The sequence below is a fragment of the Stegodyphus dumicola genome, chromosome 3 (genome assembly GCF_044657685.1).
Source record: "Stegodyphus dumicola isolate Sdum_Otavi_A_Nest chromosome 3, ASM4465768v1".
NCBI lineage: Eukaryota > Metazoa > Arthropoda > Arachnida > Araneae > Eresidae > Stegodyphus > Stegodyphus dumicola.
In genome coordinates, this window is record NC_140770.1 from 10006194 (window position 1) to 10027283 (window position 21090).

At 29.9% G+C, this 21090-nt stretch overlaps 1 protein-coding gene across 3 annotated transcripts in view; it reads left to right on the forward strand.

Annotated features, from left to right (window-relative positions):
- LOC118187243 (mitogen-activated protein kinase kinase kinase 11-like) overlaps nt 1–13694 on the forward strand; it is a 63392-nt gene extending 49698 nt beyond the window's left edge. For all 3 annotated transcript variants that reach the window (XM_035357429.2, XM_035357427.2, XM_035357428.2), the window contains 2 exons: nt 2429–2710; nt 7233–13694. In XM_035357429.2, the coding sequence (XP_035213320.1) occupies nt 2429–2710; nt 7233–8143 (1193 nt within the window). In that variant the 3' untranslated portion in view covers nt 8144–13694. The remainder of the gene's footprint in view (nt 1–2428; nt 2711–7232) is intronic.
- The last annotated feature ends 7396 nt before the right edge of the window (nt 13695–21090 follow it).

A 21090-nucleotide genomic window follows, 5' to 3' on the forward strand; every position in this document is an offset into this window, starting at 1 on the left:
TCGTTTTAAATCGATTAAAAGATCAAAATGCCTTAAAAAGTCGGCTCCTATTATAGGCACTGGTACATCGGCGATTAAAAACTTCCAAGAAAAGTTTCGTCTAAGTCCTAAATTCACAGTTAACAATTTTGTTCCATACGTAGAAATTCTGGAATTATTCGCGGCAAATAATTTAAGAGAATCAGGATGCATTTTCTTAAACTTAGAAGTCGGTGTCACACATGAAACATCCGAGCCCGAATCAATCAAAAAGTTTAAATTTAATCTGTTATCGTAAACATGTAAACGACATGAATGCGCGACTGCCGATGAATTTCGATCGACAGCCGCTACTACTAGTTTTCCTGGGCCGTAGTGTTCTGAGAAAAGGAACAAGGTGCTCGACATTTTCGTGCATTATTACCGAATCGCGAATGAAAATAACAATAATTGTTCACACGCTCTCGGGAATGCCCACGCGAAAAACTACGTGCTGTGTTATGTTGATCCCGGGGGAAATTATTCCTCGTTTTTCCGCGGGAGAGTCGCTCGACTTGTTTACTTAGGGCAGAGATTTCGCTCCTTAAGGCCTTAAGCTCCTCGAGGGGGGCACCAGAATCGTTAGGGTTTCTGGGGGAACTCGCCAAAGCTGCCTGGACCACGAACACGCTGTTGTTCGTTGGCATGCGCACTTCAGCTGTCTTATCAGCCATTTTTGCTAAATTGTCTAAGGATTCCGAACTTATTGATAAAATGGCATGCACCTCGGAAGGTAACCTTTGCAGCCATAATGATTTTAAAAATTCGTCAGTTATACAGTTTCCACCTAATTCTCTCATTTTTCTCAATAAGTGAGATGGTTTGTCGTCCCCTAAATGCAATTCAGAAATAAGTCTGCGTATTTGCTCGCTTTCCGAATCTGAGAATTCTACTATTAACCTAGCTTTAAGGGCATCATATTTAGCCGTCGCTGGGGGATTAAATAAAATATCTGATACTGCGGAAAGAGTTTCAGGGTCTATCGAAGAAACCACGTGGTTGTATTTTATACTATCGCTACTAATCTTCGCTAAAGCAAAGTTACTTTCAACTTGAATAAACCAAAGTTTAACATTTTTTTTCCATAAAGGGGGAATTTTAACTGCCACGTGTGAGATTTGTGGCTCCTGAACCGCCATATTCGATTCCTCGTTGGTTTGGCCTTCCGATCCTGGCATGGTTGCCAATTATAATTATATCGTAAATCGTAAACTTAATGTTTTGCACTATACCTTATCAAAACAGTATCAATTTAGAATAAAATAATGAAGACATTCAATATCTCAATAAAAGTGTGAGCACGAATATTACCCAAAGATCAATTTTAAACAATCAATAATTAAATTAAAACTATAATTTTAGAGCAAAACATATCACAAAAACATAATTAAGACCAATCACAGATAATTAAAAAAATTTGACCACATACTGTAAATCCTCCTTAAGTGTGATAAACCACGTGTAATCCGTACGATAAAATGAGGAGGAAATAAATAGGGTTGAGCCTTTATCAGTCATAAGGAAGAGCATTGGCATCAAAATAAGGCATATTTTTAGTTTTTAAACAAAGATTGAGACAGATAGTCATTAGAGATCGAAACAGAAGGAGCGAGGGACAGGGTCACCAATGATGTACGTGTGAGTAACACGTGCATACGAAAATATCCCTAACATTAACTAGGAAAGCTGAAATCTTAGTTAAGATAGACATGTTACAATTAATAATCAAATTTAATAAGGAAAAGTATCAGTTGCCGGGTACATTATAACGGCTTAAGAAATTCAGAGCACAGTACAGATGCGAGTACACAAGATTACATATCTCGGCGAAAACAGAGACGCACACATTTGTTGAAGTAGTTCCACTTGACTGCCGGGGAAAAATCTTCTCTCTCCGTCAGCCTGTAGGTTTGCCAAACGGGTTTACTGTTTCGCCAATTGGCGCTTTTCTGTACAGTTTTTAAGTCCGTATCGCCTGTTTGGCGCTGCCGCTGCAAGACTTAGTTGGAAAACCCAACATGTTCCCACTTTTGCAAAAACTTGTTCTAACTTGCCAAATTTATTTGGTAAAAGTATAAGTACTCATTTATTAAAAGTTTTCCTACAACTAAACGAAATTAAGGCCATTCTTGCATTTAGATTGGCACTCTTTGGCAAGATCCTTTTGGCCTTTGTTATGTAAAGATCCGTGAGTGCCAAAATTTTTTATATATCAATACATCATAAAAATGGTTTAAAATTCAAATGTTTATAAAACTAGAATGTATACATACTTTTAAAAAATGACAGTTTCAGATTTTTATTCACAGTTGTGAGCTTTTATTTGAATTTGAAAATCACTTCAGTAGTATTTATGTGTTTATAATTACTTCAGTAGTATTTATCATGTTTATAATTTTTCCATCCTTAGGTTCTCCATTATGTCTTGGATCTGAATATGAATTCTCATCTGCTTCAGGGTACCCGCATAATACATACCATGGTCCAACAAGGCATTATAGACCAGGTCTAAATTTTGATTTTGGGATCCCCTTGCATTTCACTGATTCTCCCCAACATAATCCTAGCATAAGCTCTGGTGGTTCTTACACACCACATGCACAGAGTCCTTGTCGCAAATCATCCAATGCTAGCAATGAAAGTGAACATGCTGCAACGAGTTCAAGTTCTGGATTCGGACCTTCTCCATTAGGTAAGGATGTTACATTTTCATTAAAAAATTTTTCATTGCATATTTTATAGCAAACACATCATTTTGTTATTACAGTACAAAGTCTCTAATCCGGACGTCCATTATCCAGAATGATCTATAATCCGGACCTCAAAGCCACAAACTGACGCATGCGTGTTTGATGCGCGTAAACCCAGTAAAGCGTTTACTCATGCGCGCTTCCCGATAGTGAAGAAAGTAACAGAGAACGTTATTATATTATAGAGCTTATGCTAGGAGCTTATGCTATGAAAATGAAAAAATTTCGATTGACAAGTTAGTCGGTATTCTTGACACAGCAATTACAGGACTTGAACAGTAGAACTTTGTAACTGAACAAGAAATTATGTCTGTTTATAGAATTAAAGAGAAAGTATTAGCACAAAAAAGAAGCAACTTAAACAAGTTACATTGATAGAAATGTTTACTAAAGTAAACAAATAAATATTAAGCCTTTTTTTTTTTTTTTTTTTTTTTTTTTTTTTGTACATTTGATAGATACCCTTTAGATCATGATTGCTCTTTATTTTATAAATTATGGTTTCATATTTTTAATTGTATTATTTCTGCATGCCATCTTACGAGATTTCAATCGATGATCTATAATCCAGTGTAATATATTGTTATTTATCAAATAACTATATTTATTGTTGAAGAGGCAACGCCATATTTGTATTATGTAACTGTTGCTCAGCAACATAAGATATTGTTTTAAGATTAGAATTCTGAAGTTTGACCAGCTAGCAGATGTATGAAAATTTTGCCACTTAAGAATTGTATACAAATTATCTATCTTCGTAAACTAAAAATAAAATTTATGTTTTATTAAGAAGTTTATCTGTTTTGTCAATTACTGCAAAATATGTTACACCGGAAAAAACCCCTAATCCGGAATCGCCGAAGTCCCGACGAATCTGGATTACAGACTTTGTACTGTATTGTAATTATTTGTTTCCTATGATTATACAAGCTGACATGCCAGCTCTCACAATTCAGATGGGAGATTCCTGATTTTCCACTGTATTCTCACCAACTGATTCACATATTTCAGTGTACTTTCTCTGTTCCTAAAATTTCTTACAATTTTTATCTATATACCCCAAAATGTGACTGAGATTTGAAGAATTTAAAAATTTTACAAATTCAAATTTTAAATTAAACAGAAATTTAAGGTAACTAACTAAGCATTTGAAATCACCTCTTTTCTTTAGTTCAAAGGGTTTTTGTCCCTGAAGAACTATTGTTTTCATTTTGGTATTTTGCGTTAGTTCACTATAAATGTCAGTTTCACTTTTCAAATTGTTGCCACCAAACGTTAGAGTACTCTATTTTATTTGGAGAAATTAAGTAATGAAAAATCTGCATAAATGTATGTATATTTTTCGCATTGTGATAAAACAACGGTACATAATGCCATCAAATTTTGAATGACGTAATCCTGCTGCGAATATGGGCATCTGGAAGCCCAAATTTGGAATTTGTTTTATTATCGATTTTACATTTTGTAAAACTTTAACGAATTTTTTTAACAAACTTGAGGATTTCAAACCAAGTGATGGCAACGTTCAGTGCATGAGACTCTGTATAGGAAATTCGAAAGGGGGATATGCTCAATTTAAAACTGTTTTGTGATATTGCTTTTGAACTGAATTTTATGGTTTAAGTGCGGCGAATGTGATATTTAATAAATATAGGTGACAGACAAAATGTTAAAAAAAAAGCCCTTTTGGATGTAATTTAAAATTTGTAACCTTTCAGATTTTTTTTAAAAAATGTATATGAGATTATAGATGAAAAATGTGTTTCAGTTCTCCAGTGAGCATCAAGCACACCTATGAGTTATCTTGTACAGTAATATTTACCAATGAGCACAAAGCAACATTGACACTATTCTTTGTATTACTGTTTGTTGCTAAATGGCATGGATTTTTCATGCTTTAAGAAGTTTTTAAGGCTTTGAGATCTGTTATCTTAGTTATGTCTATGAAAAAGTAAAACTTTCGTTTACTTTTCAAAAATCATATGCAGACATTTCTTGTATTAAATTGCATTATTGTTTCTTGTATTGTATTCATGTATTCATCAAAGAAGTATATTGTGTTTTGGAGTGTATGCCGTTTATCATCGGACTTTTTTTGATTCTTCATGGGGGAAGGAACTTATGTTTGCAAACATTTGTGCATAGAAACACAATGTAAATTTATTGGGGGGGGGAGATTTTCTAGCAAAGGTTGTATATGATTATTTTTATACAACTTGTATTCAAAAATTACCATTTGTACTTTTAGAAAATTATCAAATGGTAATGCTTTTGCTGCTGATTGTGCACAGGCATGTGATTTGTGTTATCGTCTAATAGCCAACACATACCAACATAGACTGAGGTATATTTCAGGGTAATCACCGTCTGGTGAATTTTTGTATACCTCCTATGGCAGTAAATGTGTTAAATTCATTATTAAAAATATATATATATATATATATATATATATATATTTTTTTTTTTTTCATTAGAATGTTATTTCTTTCACTGAACAAATTCTGGTTTTTGAGTATGGTAAGTTAACAGGTATAGAATATAAATAAAATTAATATAATCCTTTAGTACGTTTAACTTTTAAAATATAAGTATCCTATGTTCTGATATACCTGTTAGATTTTTATGATGCCAAAATTGGTTAAATGTGATGCATAAAAGAGTTTTCTTTTTAATGTTTCATCACAAGAATATGAGTAATTAAAAAAAAGGCCATTTTGGTTTCACAGCTTGTGGTTATTAATGAAGTAAACTGTATAATACATACATAGTAACTTTTGTATGTTGTACATAATTTCATAGTTTACAAAATAGTCAGTACCAATCTTTTACACACTTCAGTATTTTAATATTAATGATTATTTTTATTTTGAATCTTTATTAAAAGGATGTAATTCTTAAGAAATATTTTCTTTGCAGAATTTGATGTAATCCGAATGAATATTCTGTAGAAATGTCAGAAAAATGCTTTTATTTGTAGATTTTTGCTGCAGAATTATCTCCGTATCTCTTAATAAAGAATAAAAGGATATTTATCAGGTGACGGAGCTAAAAGAATTAAATAAATGGAAATTATTCTACTCATATTATTAATAATTTGTGTAATGTCTGAAACAAAAAAGAGAAAATTTGTTTATTTTGAGGGAAATATTCTTTAGATGGAACTGCCATTGAATATTCTCAATACTACTTTATAACAGTTTGTAATGATCTCTTACTGTAAATTTAAAATTATTATTAATGTCTAATGTAGGTCAAGATTTGCACTTGTATGTAACTTGGAAAAAGAAAGCTGCAAGATAGTCTAAAACTGATAGCTTTTTAATTTCAGTGTTTCAAAGTTTTTAAGAACACTATTTTAAAACAGTATTTAAGGATTAGAAAAGTATTATCATTCATCAGATTTTGAAACAGTGTTTAGAACTTAGGCAGTATTGGTGAATCACATAAAAACCAAATAATATTTTTAGTTTTAATTTTTTTCAGTTGCCTCAAAATTTATTATCAGTTTCCGCTAATTAAGAGAGTTTCTATCCCATCCCCCCCAAAAAAAAGAGTATTCATATTATTAAAAATAAAAATAAAAATTTTGTATAGAACGTTTTCAGAAAAACATTCTTAATAATCAATTCAGTTTTTCTAAAGTTATTACCGTAGTTGGCGGCATATAAGACGCACCCTTTATTTAGAAGGCCACACACATGTAGATGTAGTAAAAGTTATGTGTGTCTAGACCTTTATCCGGGCTAAAAATAGCATTCAGTATTGAAAGTTAACCTGTGTCCTTTATGTATAAGATGCAGGTAACTTTTTTGAGATCAAATTTAGGGAAAAAATGCGTCTTATATGCCGTCAAATACGGTAATTAATTGTTACTTTTCTTAAATGAATATCAGCTGGTTAAAACATTTTGTTTAAAATTATTTATTAATTTCTTTATTGTATGAATGCATGTCTTCAACTAGTTAAGTATCTCTGTAAACAGTTGGAAATCATATATGTTTTAAAGAATGATACTTTTAATCAGAATGAATTAAACAGCAATAAATGTTTTTATAATGATACAAGCAGCTATTATAAATAATTTGATTAATCTTAAAAGTGTTGTAGTTAATTTTTTGAAACACATACAATTTCCCGCCTCCCTGTTTGTATGTTAACATTTTATTCCATTACATAAAACCTGTTTTTATGATCACACCCACAAAATATTATTAATGAGAAACTGAATCTTTATATATTTTGCTTGTATATTGTTGTTTAATATAGACTTAGTTTCATCCCATCTCTTTAAATAAATCTTCATTTTTTAACTACAAAATTGATTTTAAATCTTAATCCTTCCATTCATTTTAAAACATACAATACTACTTAACTGCTTAAACATACAATACTAAAAGTCTAAATGTTTTTATTGGATAAAAAGAATATGCCTATTCTTTTGCATTCACTTACTTCTTCTTTCAGGTATATCATCAGTATTGGAACGCATGTCATATGACTTCAACCGCCAAGAAGGATACCACACACCCCCTCCGCATTTTCCAGATCATTCCCGTCATCCTGAAATTTCTTATCACTATTATCAAGAATACAGAGGTGCTGGTGTGGAATCCGTTTGCTACGTAGAGAAAGTTTATGCCGATCAGGCAAGGCCAGACGTTTATCATGTTGAACGTTTGTATCCCGAGGTATGTCATCAAGAAAGTCTTCATTCATATGAAAATCCTAGTTCTCCTACTCCTTCATCGACTGTTGGTCTAGTACAACCTCGTACGCCACAGCGAATAATATACACTCATAGACGAACTTCTTCTAATGTTTCTGATACTTCGAATGCTTCCTCTAATATCAATCCCATGTTCCGAATGGAAAATAATGAACAGGAATCAGAAGTTCTCTCTCATTCTTTACCGCCTTTAACAGTAGGGGCTTATCATGCTCCTTATGTTACAGTGATTACCTCTTTGCCCAACACACCTCGAAGGAAGAATAGTCAGGATAGTGCAATGATGGATTCTTCTGGCAGCTATCGCTCTTTGGCCTACGCCAAAATAAAATCTGGTCTAGACAATATTTCTTCTCCCACAAAAGGGTGCCTCAGTACCTCGTCGAATAACGATGGTACGCCTACGAATGGAACACCTTTCAATAGCTCTAGAAGTTCATCTAATGAAGAAAATGGAAGTGCGTCTCGAGTTCGCTTCAGTATAGATGAAACTGAAGAGCCTATTATAAAAACTGTAAATAAAGCTTCTGGAACAGACGATCTCAAGAGCCTCCTAGACATTCCAGCCGACGGACAATCTCAAGACAGCACGGTTCCACTTTCAGATACGATCAATATCGATGACCATCGGCAGTCGTCTGTGAGGTAGTGAAAAATTTTTGGCAACCTTAATGCAAGTAAATGTACAATTTTCAGTAGAATTATAACTTTTCCTAAGAAAATAAGATAGTTTTTGTAAAAATATATATATATACATATACATAAATATATAAATAAATGAACCATTGAAGTAAAAAGGATAGTTCACAGGTAAAGACTGTTTTGCCAGTGAGATGCTGGTTTCAGTCCATGTATTGGAGGGGGGGGGAGGGGAATATGTACTTCCATTGTGAACAACTTGAGAGTTTTTCTGTAAGAGTAGGTCACTGTATTGACCCAAATGTAAAGTGGCCTTGTTTAAAATTTGATCTTAAATTTTTTAACTTAATTGTGTATGGAAAAAAAAAATCTGTGTAAGTAAGGCTGTATCTTGCATGACCTAGGTATGTTAAGGGCATTTTTAAATAACCTGAACGTAAATGTATTTCCTTTCTTTCATCATTATCTTTTTTTTTTTTTTTTTTTTTTTTTTAAATGTCCAGGTGCTTTGTTTAATAGCCAAATGTATTTTCTTTGAATATGCAATTTAGAGTGTAGATGATAAATTATTTTTAGTTTTTGTCATCATCCTTGTTTTCTTCTTCTATACCTATACAGAAAAATTTTGCTCCGTGCATTTAATTATAATTAAAAAAATTGTAACTACTTTGTTATTTATTTTCAGCTTTGGTGCTTACTTTATATGTTTTATTTCTTGGCTAAGGAGAGGGGATGTGAGTTTGATATTCAAAAGCACCCATTTTTCGGAAAGGCATGCTAAGAAAAAAGCAATTTACATTTGGGTCAGTCTTAATGCAATATTTTAGTCTTCTTTACCTTACTAGTTCATGCACCGAGTTTTTAAGTGTTTCATAAGCATAATATTCAGTTTTATTTTATTTGAAGACCATTTTTGTTGGATAACTGTTTTATTATTTCAAGTCTGAATTATTAATTTTGATAAAAAAAAATTAGTAGCTTTGTGTGTTTTCAAGATATTTTAAATTTTAGACTAAAAAATTCATAATACTTATTGTAAATTGTTTTTGAAGATTTAAGATTTTTAAAATGCAATATAATCAGTTACTGAATTATTTTTAAAATTTTGGTAATTTAATATATATTTGAAGTTTTTGAATGAAAAAATTAATTTGAATCCATTATTCAAAAATGTTGCTAAGAAACAAAATAACTTTTTGAAGTATTTTTTAATTGCAGAATTGTAATTAATTATGGAAGTATTTGAAAAAGTTTGAAATAGTCTACTCTTTGAAAAGTTTTTAAGTTGTTCATATGTGTGCTTAATTTGATAGAATTGAGCATCCTAACTACATTCCTTCATGAACTAAATTTGGGAAAATACAGAATTTTCCATACTATTTACCTTAAGTTATTTTACTATTTTCGTGTTGTATTTATGAACAGTTGGTTCGAGTTTTTATTTATTTGTTTTCTTATTTCATTTGTAATTAAATTATTTTCATGAGTTTTAACTATTTGATAAAAACCTTTCCTGAATTCCAGGTAAGTAACCTGTGATGTGCATTTTATTTATTACTTTGTGAAGTGGCCTTCTACACTTAAGAAGTCTAGTTTTATTTTTTATTTGAGAGACACATCCAAAACAATCAACTGATACCGGTTTAATTTTTTAAATAGAAATTACCTGAATTTTTTTTGTAAAGCTTGAAATGATGTTTCAAGTGTAATACTCATTCACAAAGTTTTCCTGAGCTTTTTTATTATAAAGTACAAATATGTGCTGCATGTAGTTTTGGCTTGCTTTTTCTAAAGATAAGTGTATGGCTTCTTTTAAGGAAAGAATGCTGCTAGTTCTATAGCCTAATGTAATTCAGTGCCTATTATATATACACAATAAATACACACTATTACTATATATATATATATATATATAGTAAAAATTTTTTATTTGAAGTGATGTTTCATGGTCAGTATCTTTACAGCTCAAATGATTGATGTCAGTCTTCATTCTTGATATTAAAGAATTTCTTTTATTAATAATTCCAGTTTTCATAAACAGTTCAGTATTTGTTTTCCTCCTTAAAATCAATTGTTTTTGTAGTATTTTTATTGTAAGGGTATTTATAAAGTATGTGATATTTTCTTTTTATGTATTGTTTAAGAATCACCCCCATTGCAACATTTGTTTCTTCCTTTGAGGGGGTATTTAGTTAGTGATTAGCCATTTTATAGTGTGAGATAAATATGAGTTCTGAAAATAACTGAGTTGGACGTAAATATTATAAACACTGACTGAACTAATTGAAAAATGATCTGATGGTTAGTTTGTTTTTTATTCCTGCTGTAATGTATTTTTTATTCCCCATTAAATATATATTTTTTCTTTTTTGAAAAATTAGCAAATTTGCCTATTGCATAAATGCATTTTGTGCAAGTTAGGTATTTCATAATTTTTTTCCTTGAATCTCTTTAAAAATTACTGCTTTTATGTATAAAATTCTATTGTCTTTACAGAAGTGTAATTTAAAATTGAACTGGTCTCACCTATTTTTACATCAGAAACTAAATGTAAATGTAAAAATTTTACTGTAATGTGTTATATTGAATTTTGATATTAAAAAAAATTTGTAATTTACATTTGCATTTTTTTAAAAGTTTTTTAAGAATTTAACTTTTTTATTATTGAAAAGAAAATGTAATTTTTTGCTGTAATATGTTTCAATAATTTTACATAAATATGTACAAAGTCTTGAATTCCATTTTATGCTTACTGATATACAAAATTTAGTATGTTTTAGTTCAAAATTGTGATTGTTTTATTAAATCTGCTACCTAATTTCTTAAGAGTTGAAACCACATCTTATTACGTACAGTTTAACAATTTTTATAATATACCAATAATTTTATTATGATGCAAGATCAGTGTTTATCTTTTAAATTTTTAACTTTGTTAAAAATATTAATAAGTTGCTGAAAATTCTACTTTCGTCAGAAAAACAGTTTTAGCCACACTTAGTAAAACTTGTCATAAAGTAGGTTTGTTTAGCCGAATCTATGTTACTGAGAAGTTATTATAAATTGCCATTGGCTTAAATGAAGAATTTGAAAAAACAAAACAAATTATTGCTTTATATCTTAGACTTTCTGGCATAAATATAAAATTGTTATTAACTTCTTTTATTCTAAAGGTCTTCGTTTTTCATTTAATACATAAAAGAAGAATATAAATAGATTTAAGGAATCATTTGGAAATAAGTAAATATTGAATGAAATTCTGTATTAAATAAATGTAATGGTGAGAATTGATTTCTTGTGAATTATATTCTGTTGTTCATGAATCTGGTATTTTCTATTTTTAAAAACACTTTTCATTTAATCTAATGTTATCCATTTTCATGATTTTGATAAATGTTTTACATTTTTAAAATCATACAATTTAGTATGCAAAAAATTTTTCATAAGAAGGGTATGTATTATAGAATTTTTCCAGTAACTGTATTGTGTAAGGAAAATGGGAGACCTTTATTTTTAATTGCAATAAATTTTATTTATGTGGATTAAAATAAATTACTATAAATATTGAATAGGGTATGTAACTACTATTTAGATTTTTAATTCTCTTGTGAAATTGAGAAGAAAAAAAAATTGGAAGTGTATGTTTCTGTATTATAAAGTTAGTAAAATATCTGAAATATCTGCAAATACAGTATAAAGTCCGTAATCCGGACTCGTTGGGACTTCGTCAATTCCGGATTATAGATCATCAATTTAAATCTGGTAAGATGGTATGCAGAAATTATACAATTAAAAATATGAAACCGTAATTTATGAAATAAAGAGCAATTATGATCTAAAGGGTATCAAAATAAAAGAAAAAAAAAAGCTTAATATTTATTTGTTTACTTTATTAAACATTTCTTTCAATGTAAGTTGTTTAAGTTGCTTTGTTTTTTGTGCTAATACTTTCTGTTTAATTCTATAAACATACATAATTTCTTGTTCAGTTACAAAGTTCCACTGTTCAGGTCCTGTAACTGCTGTGTCGAGAATACTGAGTAACTTGTCAATCGAAATTTTTTTGTTTTCAGTAACCTCTCTGTCAGTTTCTTCACTATCCGATGCACACATTAAGCACACATGCATAAAGCACACCAAAAAAAAAAAAAAAAGTTTGTGGCTTTGAGGTCTGGTTATAGATCATTCCGGATAATGGACGTCCGGATTAGAGACTTTGTACTGTAATAGGTTTTAGAAACTAAAACCTTTAAATGTTTTAAATAATTTTTGGGGTTTTATTGTATTCTGGATACATATATAAAATTAAATAGTTGTGCAATTATAATATATTTTCATAGAAGAACTTCCAATTTTAACATTGTGTTGTGCATTATTTTAGCTCATCTGAAGTTTAAACTATGTGTGTGTTAATGAATTTTTGCAAAAAGCCAAAATTATTGAGTGTAGAAAATTGAAATGCATAGCAAATAATTGTGTTAGTTGTTCATCAAATTTTTTTTTAATTATGAGTAATTAACATTTATTTAAAAATAGTAGTTCAAAATGAATTTAAAATTATCTTAGTATTACTAAACATAATTTAAAATTCAATTTGTATAAATCCGTATTCAGTCAAATTTTATTTGGTTAATATTAGTGCTGAATTTTTAAAAATTTATTTATTGACATAACATATCAGTTATTCAAAGCAAAACTAATTTTTTAAATGTTTCTTTCATATTAAAAAGCCTTTAATATTATGCAGTCACCAACTACATGGCAAATATATTAAGCAAAAGCCAGAAAATAAGTAAATAATTAAAAAGAAAATTAACAAATTCACATTAATAATGAATAATATATTTTCTTTTATTTGCTTATATAGATTATTTGCTCATCTTCCCCCCCCCCCATTTATTCGAAGATATCATACAGATTCCGTAAATTGGTTTGTTGATATTTTTTATTTGTTAAATTTAAAGGATCAGTATGTTTTTATTGTATGATTGTTTTGAATTCCTGTTCTTTTAAAACATGAGCTAAAAAAAACATTCCTCTTTATAACAGGATACAGATTTTTTCCCCCATTCATGTATTTTATGTGTGAATTATTTTGTATAAATACTAACATTCCATATTTTTGTGATTTTTTTAACTCAATCAAATCTTGTAATTTAATATTTAAAGTGTTATTAACCATATCATCTGTGATGATATTTTGATGAATGAGGTACTGCCTCTATATATGTACTTAAAGTGTTTCTCACATTTACATAACTCATTACTTTGTAAATATTAGCATGAATTTGTATATTTTGAACTTTGACTATGCACTTTTTCGTCAGAGCTTTGCACTGGTTTAAAGATGCCTTTTCAAAGACTCTTTTGCTGTATAATTACAGGCTCATGCATAATATGTAAATAATGTGTGTTGTATGTAATATTTAGGTAATGAAAGTCATTTGTCTGCTTTAGGATCTGCATTATTTTTTAAGTCAGAATAGAATTAAAAAAAAATCATTCACTGAATGCTTTGCCAACTGCAAAGCACTTTCTGATATATTAAAGGTTTTATTTCTGGCTTTGTGTTGTTTTTAACTGTTAATCATCACACACAGAAAAGTTATTTCAAAACCACTGTATTAGTGGAGATTTAAATAGTATAGTTCAGTCCAAAACCATTTTTTAGCAGTTATAAGAATATAATTTGTTTTGCATTAAAATAGTGCCCTATATTAATTGCCATATTGAAATAAACATACTGAGAATCCATAAATTAATGATGTTGTTCAACAAGATATAAGGAACAAAGTGAACAAATTTTAAGGCATTCCAGATTCTGAAAGATTTAAAATTGATTAAGAAAGCAAAAACAAGCAAAAATATATACTTTTCGTGATTCAGATCACTATGTTTTCATGTTTAAAATGCAGTTATGTGAAAATGAATTTTGTTGTTAAATTCTCTGCTTGTAATTGTTTAAGCCAGTGGTCTCAAAGTGATAGCTTGCAGTCCAGATGTGGCCTTTGAAGCAATTTTATTTGGCCTGTGAATACATTTCCCATAATTTAATTAGCATTGTTATGATATTCATTACTATGGCAAGAATTTAAGGAAATTAATATTTTTTATTATTTTAATAATTTCGAATCCAATGTTACAGTATTTTTAATGTCATTAAAACATTGTGAGCAATACCCTAAAAAGTCTACAGTTGTAACTAATTAATTTACACTGTGATATAAATCTTATTCAAAGATTTGAAGATACTGATTTGTTTAACCTTTTTTCACACTCAGAAGATAAATACTCTCAGTTATGAATTTTTGCATTAAGAAATGTTTGCTGTATTAAGAAATTCATTTGTATGTGTAGCAATTTTTTTGTGCAGGTGAAGACTGATAAGTCTAACCAGACTGACCAATGAGCATCTACAGTTCGTGATAAAGATAATTTCAAGTAATTTTTTTCCAAGGTTACAAACTGCATGGAAATCAAAATGTCATCAGCTGTTGTAAGAAATAAAGAAGTTTATACACATACAGATACATGTAGTTTTTCTGTATGTGTTGAAGAAAAATTTAGTAAATAAAAGAAAAATAGATTCCCATTATGTGTTCTGAAATTTTGTCCAACTTGGAAAGATTTTTAAATGTGTTAAATAGTAAATTAATTATTAAATAATAACAATAAATTTAATTGAATTACATGCTATAACTAGCAGAAATTTCTTGCAAATACCAGGCTTAGATTTCAGATGAAATAAAGAATAAATTGGAACTTTTCCCTTTATGTTATTATTTTTATTGTTCATGTATGTTTTGATAAATATTTAATAAGTAAAATTTGAAATTTACTTAAAAAATTAGTTTTTTTTACAATTTCTCATTTGGGGAAGGGGATTGCAGCATTAGCTGCTTTTAGATCATGCATTTGGCTCATATGCAATTTGAGTTTGAGACCATTGGTTTAAGCAGTCATTTTCCAGGAAGCATAGTCAATTTTAAATATATTTTATACTGAAGCAATGAAAGCACGCAAGCAAAGCTTATGCTGGGGGGGCATTTTTTCCCTTAAAAATCTTGTGAACTCATCACTCACAGTTAAAAATAGAGTATATTTACTTTATAAAATAAACATACATTACAAATTTCATTTGTTTTAAAATAGTGCCTACTGTAAACTGAAATTTAAAAAAAAAAAAAAAAATCAGTCTGAATAGTATTGCACCTACATAATTCCATAATGATTAAATATTGAGTAAAATAGTGCAATAATAAATATAATAATAAATATTACTAGAACTGACACTTAAAAGTTTTTTAATTATTTTCACAAGTCGTGCTTTAATTACTGCTTTTGTCTTGAAACATTTTCTTTTCTTTTTTTTTTTTTTAAATTGATTCTATTTGGGTGTCAAAAGTATGTCAATAATGGCCAGTGATTGGAATTTGAATGATTTAGTATAAATAATGGAATTTAATTTTAAAGCAATTGACTTAAAGACTGAACAGAGACATTTACCATAATAAATTTAATATAGTTTTTCAAGTTAGGAAACTTGTAAAATTAGCCACTCAGGGGAGGAGAACTTTGTTTTGGAGCATAGTGCCACTGAACTAGAGGGATTAGCCTAGTCCATTAACATTTTATGTTTTATGCATTAATACATATAAAATATATTTTGCCTAATAATCAAAAACATTAAAAGGCAAGGCAATCATTTTACTTTTTGAAACAGTTTGCCATTCCAGTGTGGTGGCATTTTTGTGTGAAAAGGAGGAGCTTGAATTGTATTAGCTCTATGGTAGGAAGGACTAGCTCACTTGCAACTACTCTCACTGCTGTTGTAGATATATTGTTAAACTACTGGTGGTAGGTCGTAAAAAATTTGAATTTTCTGGTGATTCTTACAAATGAAATTAAATATAGCACTGATAGTGAAATTAAGTGCTATATTTTATTTTGCTTCACGAGAGCATTCTTATGGTATGTGAAAGAATTTGAAGTAAAATAATAATGGTTCAGTAATTCCAAGTTTAAACGATGGACAGGGAAGTGGTACGAAAAGCTAGTCTTCATGCAAGAGATCACGGAGCATGGGCAAGGAAACTTTGAAGCAGTTTTATGACAGTGTTACAACTGTGTGGTCTTGATTGCTTGTCTACCATATTCTCTGGGATAATATATTTTCAAAGGACTAAAAAATAATGATAACAGGTAGATTATCCCACATGTTCTCATTTGTCCAAGTAATGAGTAATTACGTAACTGTAATTCCATAGTGGAATATTGTATAATTGAAAGAGATTAATAATAAATCTAAGAAATAATCTTTTGCTGACCTTGTGGTCTTTTTGAGACAAAATTTGTTTAATTAATTATTTATTATAGCATCCATCAACTGAAAAAAAGAAATTTATTTATTTTGGTATGATCACTTTGACTTAACTCTTTATTCAATTTTCATAAATTTATCAGTAACACATAACAATAATAATAACTGGTTTTACCTTGCTAAAATGAAGTTGTTCTTGCCTAATTTTATATTTTACGCTGGTGTCTTTTTTTCTCATATAAATCAGAAAATTTACAGTAGGCACCACTAAATGTGATCACTCTTGTCCATTACTACTTTGATATTATCGGATAAGAAAAGTTTTTTGTTGAAATATCAATGGAATTTAATATAAATATAACTAAATATTTATTTTCACAGCATTTTACAGAGAAATAATTATTAACTATTGATTGTCTGTAATTCTTACATAAAAGTTCATTTTCTGAACTGTGCATGTAATGGTTCTGAGAATTAATTTATTATTATTTAATTATCTCCTTCTGTCATTGAATCTGCAGCTCTCATAAATATCCATCTAAGCATTAAATTCCTCACAATTCATATTAGTTGGAGGCTTTTTTAATTCTTCATCTTTTATTTATTTTTTAATTCTTTATCATTTATTAAAAGGCTGGCATGCTTAAAACAGTTCTTTGTTTATGTATCATTTTTTCTTAGACAGGATTCCAATGTCAGTTTAATGTTGCTTTAAATCAAAATTAAATTGCTTGATGGCATAACTCTGCCATTTGGCAACTTTATTTGACGTCATTACTCTAATTTAAAAAATTCACTGTGTAATATTTTGATTACATTAACCGACTTGTTGATCACAATAAGTGATATATTTTCCACATTTTTGGGTGAAAATGGTCCAGGCATCATTAATTTGATAAAAATATCTGAATGATAACATTCAGCAGTATCAGTGGCATAACTAGGGTGGGACATCTCTATCCGGGCGCAGCATCCAGGGGGCATCGCGAAATTTTATAATGAAATGTTTTCCATTCTTGGCACACAGAAGGCGGCACAAAATCTTCAGCTGTCCCTGGGCGCTGAAAACTCTAGCTACAGCCCTGAGCAGTGTCTATTGTAACTAGAAAAGAATCTGTCATTCCAAATACAGTGGAACCTGGGATCATGAATGATCTAATATTATGAAAACTTTTCATGTAATAATTACAGGTGGTAGAGTATATATGTTATCGTTCTGTCCCGTCCTTTGTTGAAAGCCACTCTCCCGCACAGAAAAAGGTCCCTCCGCCAATCATAAAATATATACGGGCTATAGAAAGAAAAGGCACGAGGTTTGATGTTTTCTCCTTAAATACCTGCAAAGGTAACGGAAAAGTCTGAAATGGCATGATTTCTGTTACCACTTTCAGGACGACAAGTGGAAAATTCTAAAATAGGAAAGAAGTGCAAATTGTTTTTATTTAATTTTTTTAATTCCTTTTTAGTGTTGCATGTGATACAATCGCAAGACCTTTCTTTTTCACTGGTAACACCGTAATTCATAGTGCCCACTTGAATGTACTGGCCGATTTTTTTTTAAAGGACTGTTTACTTTGTGTGACTGCTAAAGAACTTTGTATTTTAAGATATCTTTTTAAAATCTTGAATATATTTCACCTGCATACCTTGGTTGTCTTTCAGCTAGAGGTTTCTCCGATGTGGCTGGAAATTAACTTTACACTGTATGGATTTTCATTTTGTGCCAAAAATTACATGCTGTTAAAAAATGTTTACAAGTGAGAGGAGAAAATATTTAAAAAAATATACACTGGAAACTCAGATGACAAACCTCATCAGACAAACAAATCTGAACAAAATGCCTCAGAATAAAATGACTCAACTTTGCAAACAAATCTGAACAAAATGCCTCAAATGACTTTCAGAGATTTCTAAGAGCATTATCTCAATATTTTGCATTGCTTTTATTATTAAGAAAGGCCTGACAGCAAGTGAATCATAGTACCGTGATGCTAATCTGTAGGAAATTATGGCCAGATTAGGTTGCTTGTGGAGACTAAGTGTTTTGATGATTGCAGCTTTTTTACTTTATGTGATTGTGGCACAGCAATTAAGTTACTGAACACTGGTACACTACCTATCTTCAATTCCAGACACATAGATGTTTATGGTTTAGCCCATGTGTAATGTGGAATGCCAATTTCCGTTAGAATGTCCTGCATGAGGGCATTCTTTCCCTTCGTAGAATACTAACCTGTATAAATGTTACTTGCACAACAAAGAAATGCACGCGTAACTTCTAAATCGTGCACATGTGCCATTATCACTCAGATATGCTATCTAAGTTGTCTTTAAGATGCATTTGTAACTGAATGTGGGATATTTTCTGTGTTTCAGGAAATTCAATTCTACTTTTGTATGGTAAATCAAATTTACTCATAGTTAGTTTTAATAGAATGTTTTAAGTAATATTTACTCATAGTTAGTATTAAGACTAATTTTGTATACGATATTTGTTTTAATTTAACAAACAGAGAAAGGAACTTTTTAATTAAAATTTATTATAATTAACGTCATTTAATTCTAAATAATAAGTCATAAATATCTATGTACTTTTCGTGGTATTTTTTTCCCTATTTTTAGTAAAAGATATCGTGAAAGCAAGGATTAGATATAGATGAAGCATTAAAAATGATTTTTGAGGATGAAGGATAATTATCTTCAGCTGAACAAGATATAATGGAGTGGGAATGTGATGACATTTTTGATGATCCACTTTATTTGCCTCCAAAAAAAGAAGAAACACAATCTTTAAAAGATGGTATGATTCAAGAAGCAACCAGAAATATAAAAGAAAGTGAAACTAAGAAGGACAGCAAAAAAAATAGGCATTTGATTTTCATATGATGACTTAAATTTTTAGCTATACACAAAATATCTGCATTAATTACAATGAATGTCTCAAAAGTACCTGGTCAAGATATTTTAAATTAAATTTGATTTGATTGTAAGAACGCCGGGCTTGATGTAAATTTGCTCTTATTTCTGAAGTTCAGGAAAAATTTTTGATGAATTGCCAAAAAAAAATTACAAACCTTCAGCATATGTAACAATAGATGAACGACTCGTCCATTTAGGATATATATCCCTTCCAAACCAGATAAATATGGAATTAGTGATGATGTGTGATAATACCACAAAATATGATTGATGCAATTCCTTATTTGAGTAAAGGAACTGTTCTAAATAAGCAACCAGCTGCTGATTATTTTGTAAAAAATAAAACCATAAGAAATTAACACCAAAATATAACTATGGATAACTCGTTTACAAATATACCATTATCAGTCACTTCTAAATGAAGATCAGTTGACTGTAGCAGGTGCTATAAAAAGAGCAAAAGAAAATATCCAAAGATTTTGTTGATGTAAAATTTCAATAAAGAGCAATAGGAACTTCACTTTTTTTCAATCCATAAGGATTTAATCGCACTATCATATAAATGAAAAATAGATAAACTCCTACTGCTTTTATCATCAGCACATCAAGAACCAACCATACATTGATGATAAAACTTTGACACCTCAAGTTGTATGTCACTATATGTAACTATGACAAATCAAAGGGAACAATTGATGCTTTCGATCAAGTGTGTCACCATATGAATTGAGGAAGAAAAAGGTATAGAAGGCCTCTGCATTTTTTATAATATGCTAAATATGGCATGTATCAATTCGTTATACACACAACTTTTAAGCTAAACAAAATTCTAAGCCATTAAGTTTGTAGACGGACAGACTTCACAATTTAATAACAAATATATTAAAAGCAGAAGAGAAACATAAAATTAGTAACATGTTGGCAACTACTCCGGTAAAAGAAAAAGGAGAAAAAGAAAACCGCTTTTGATTCGAACTGTCTTGGCAACAACAACAACAACAACAAAAAAAAAAAAAAAAAACAGACGATAACTGTAGAACTAGCATTATTAAACTCGATTTTTTGGGAACTTTTGAATCGGCTGTAATAGAATATTGTTTTTTTAAATGATAATCCTTTTTAACTAAAAATGTAAATAATATGTCAGTACAAAACTAAGAAAAGCTAAGTCATGTGATGAATGATTTATTAAAGACGTTAGTTTTTTTCTAGTAGCCATCCGGAATATAATACAACCTCAAGAAAATCATCAAAGGGGTAAGTTCTTGAAATTTATTGAGCCCTTATATTAACAGTTTTAACAAAAATTTTATTTAAAAGGCACACAACAATAACCTTCTGCTGTAATTGCCGCAATAAACACAACTACCTTGAGTTCGGCGTAGATTTAAGTCAAGATCTCAATCGATTTCGAGAGCAAGCAGGTACAGGTCCGTCTTCACCAGTAGTAAAGAAATCTGAAATTTATTCAAGGTGTGTAATCTAGTGATTATAAATACAAACACTTAATATTACGTTCTCCTACCGAATCTTTTCGATAATTCATATCACAAATATTTTATGCTGATCTACATAGCACTGTTCAAAACAGAATGTTCATTAATCCCAGAAAGCACCTTAGGGATTGCGAAATAAATTAGTCTTGGCAATTTCCGCCATCTGGTTGGGAAATTCTATACCAGTCTTTTCAAATGAAAATGTAATTGTCGGACGATGATGCT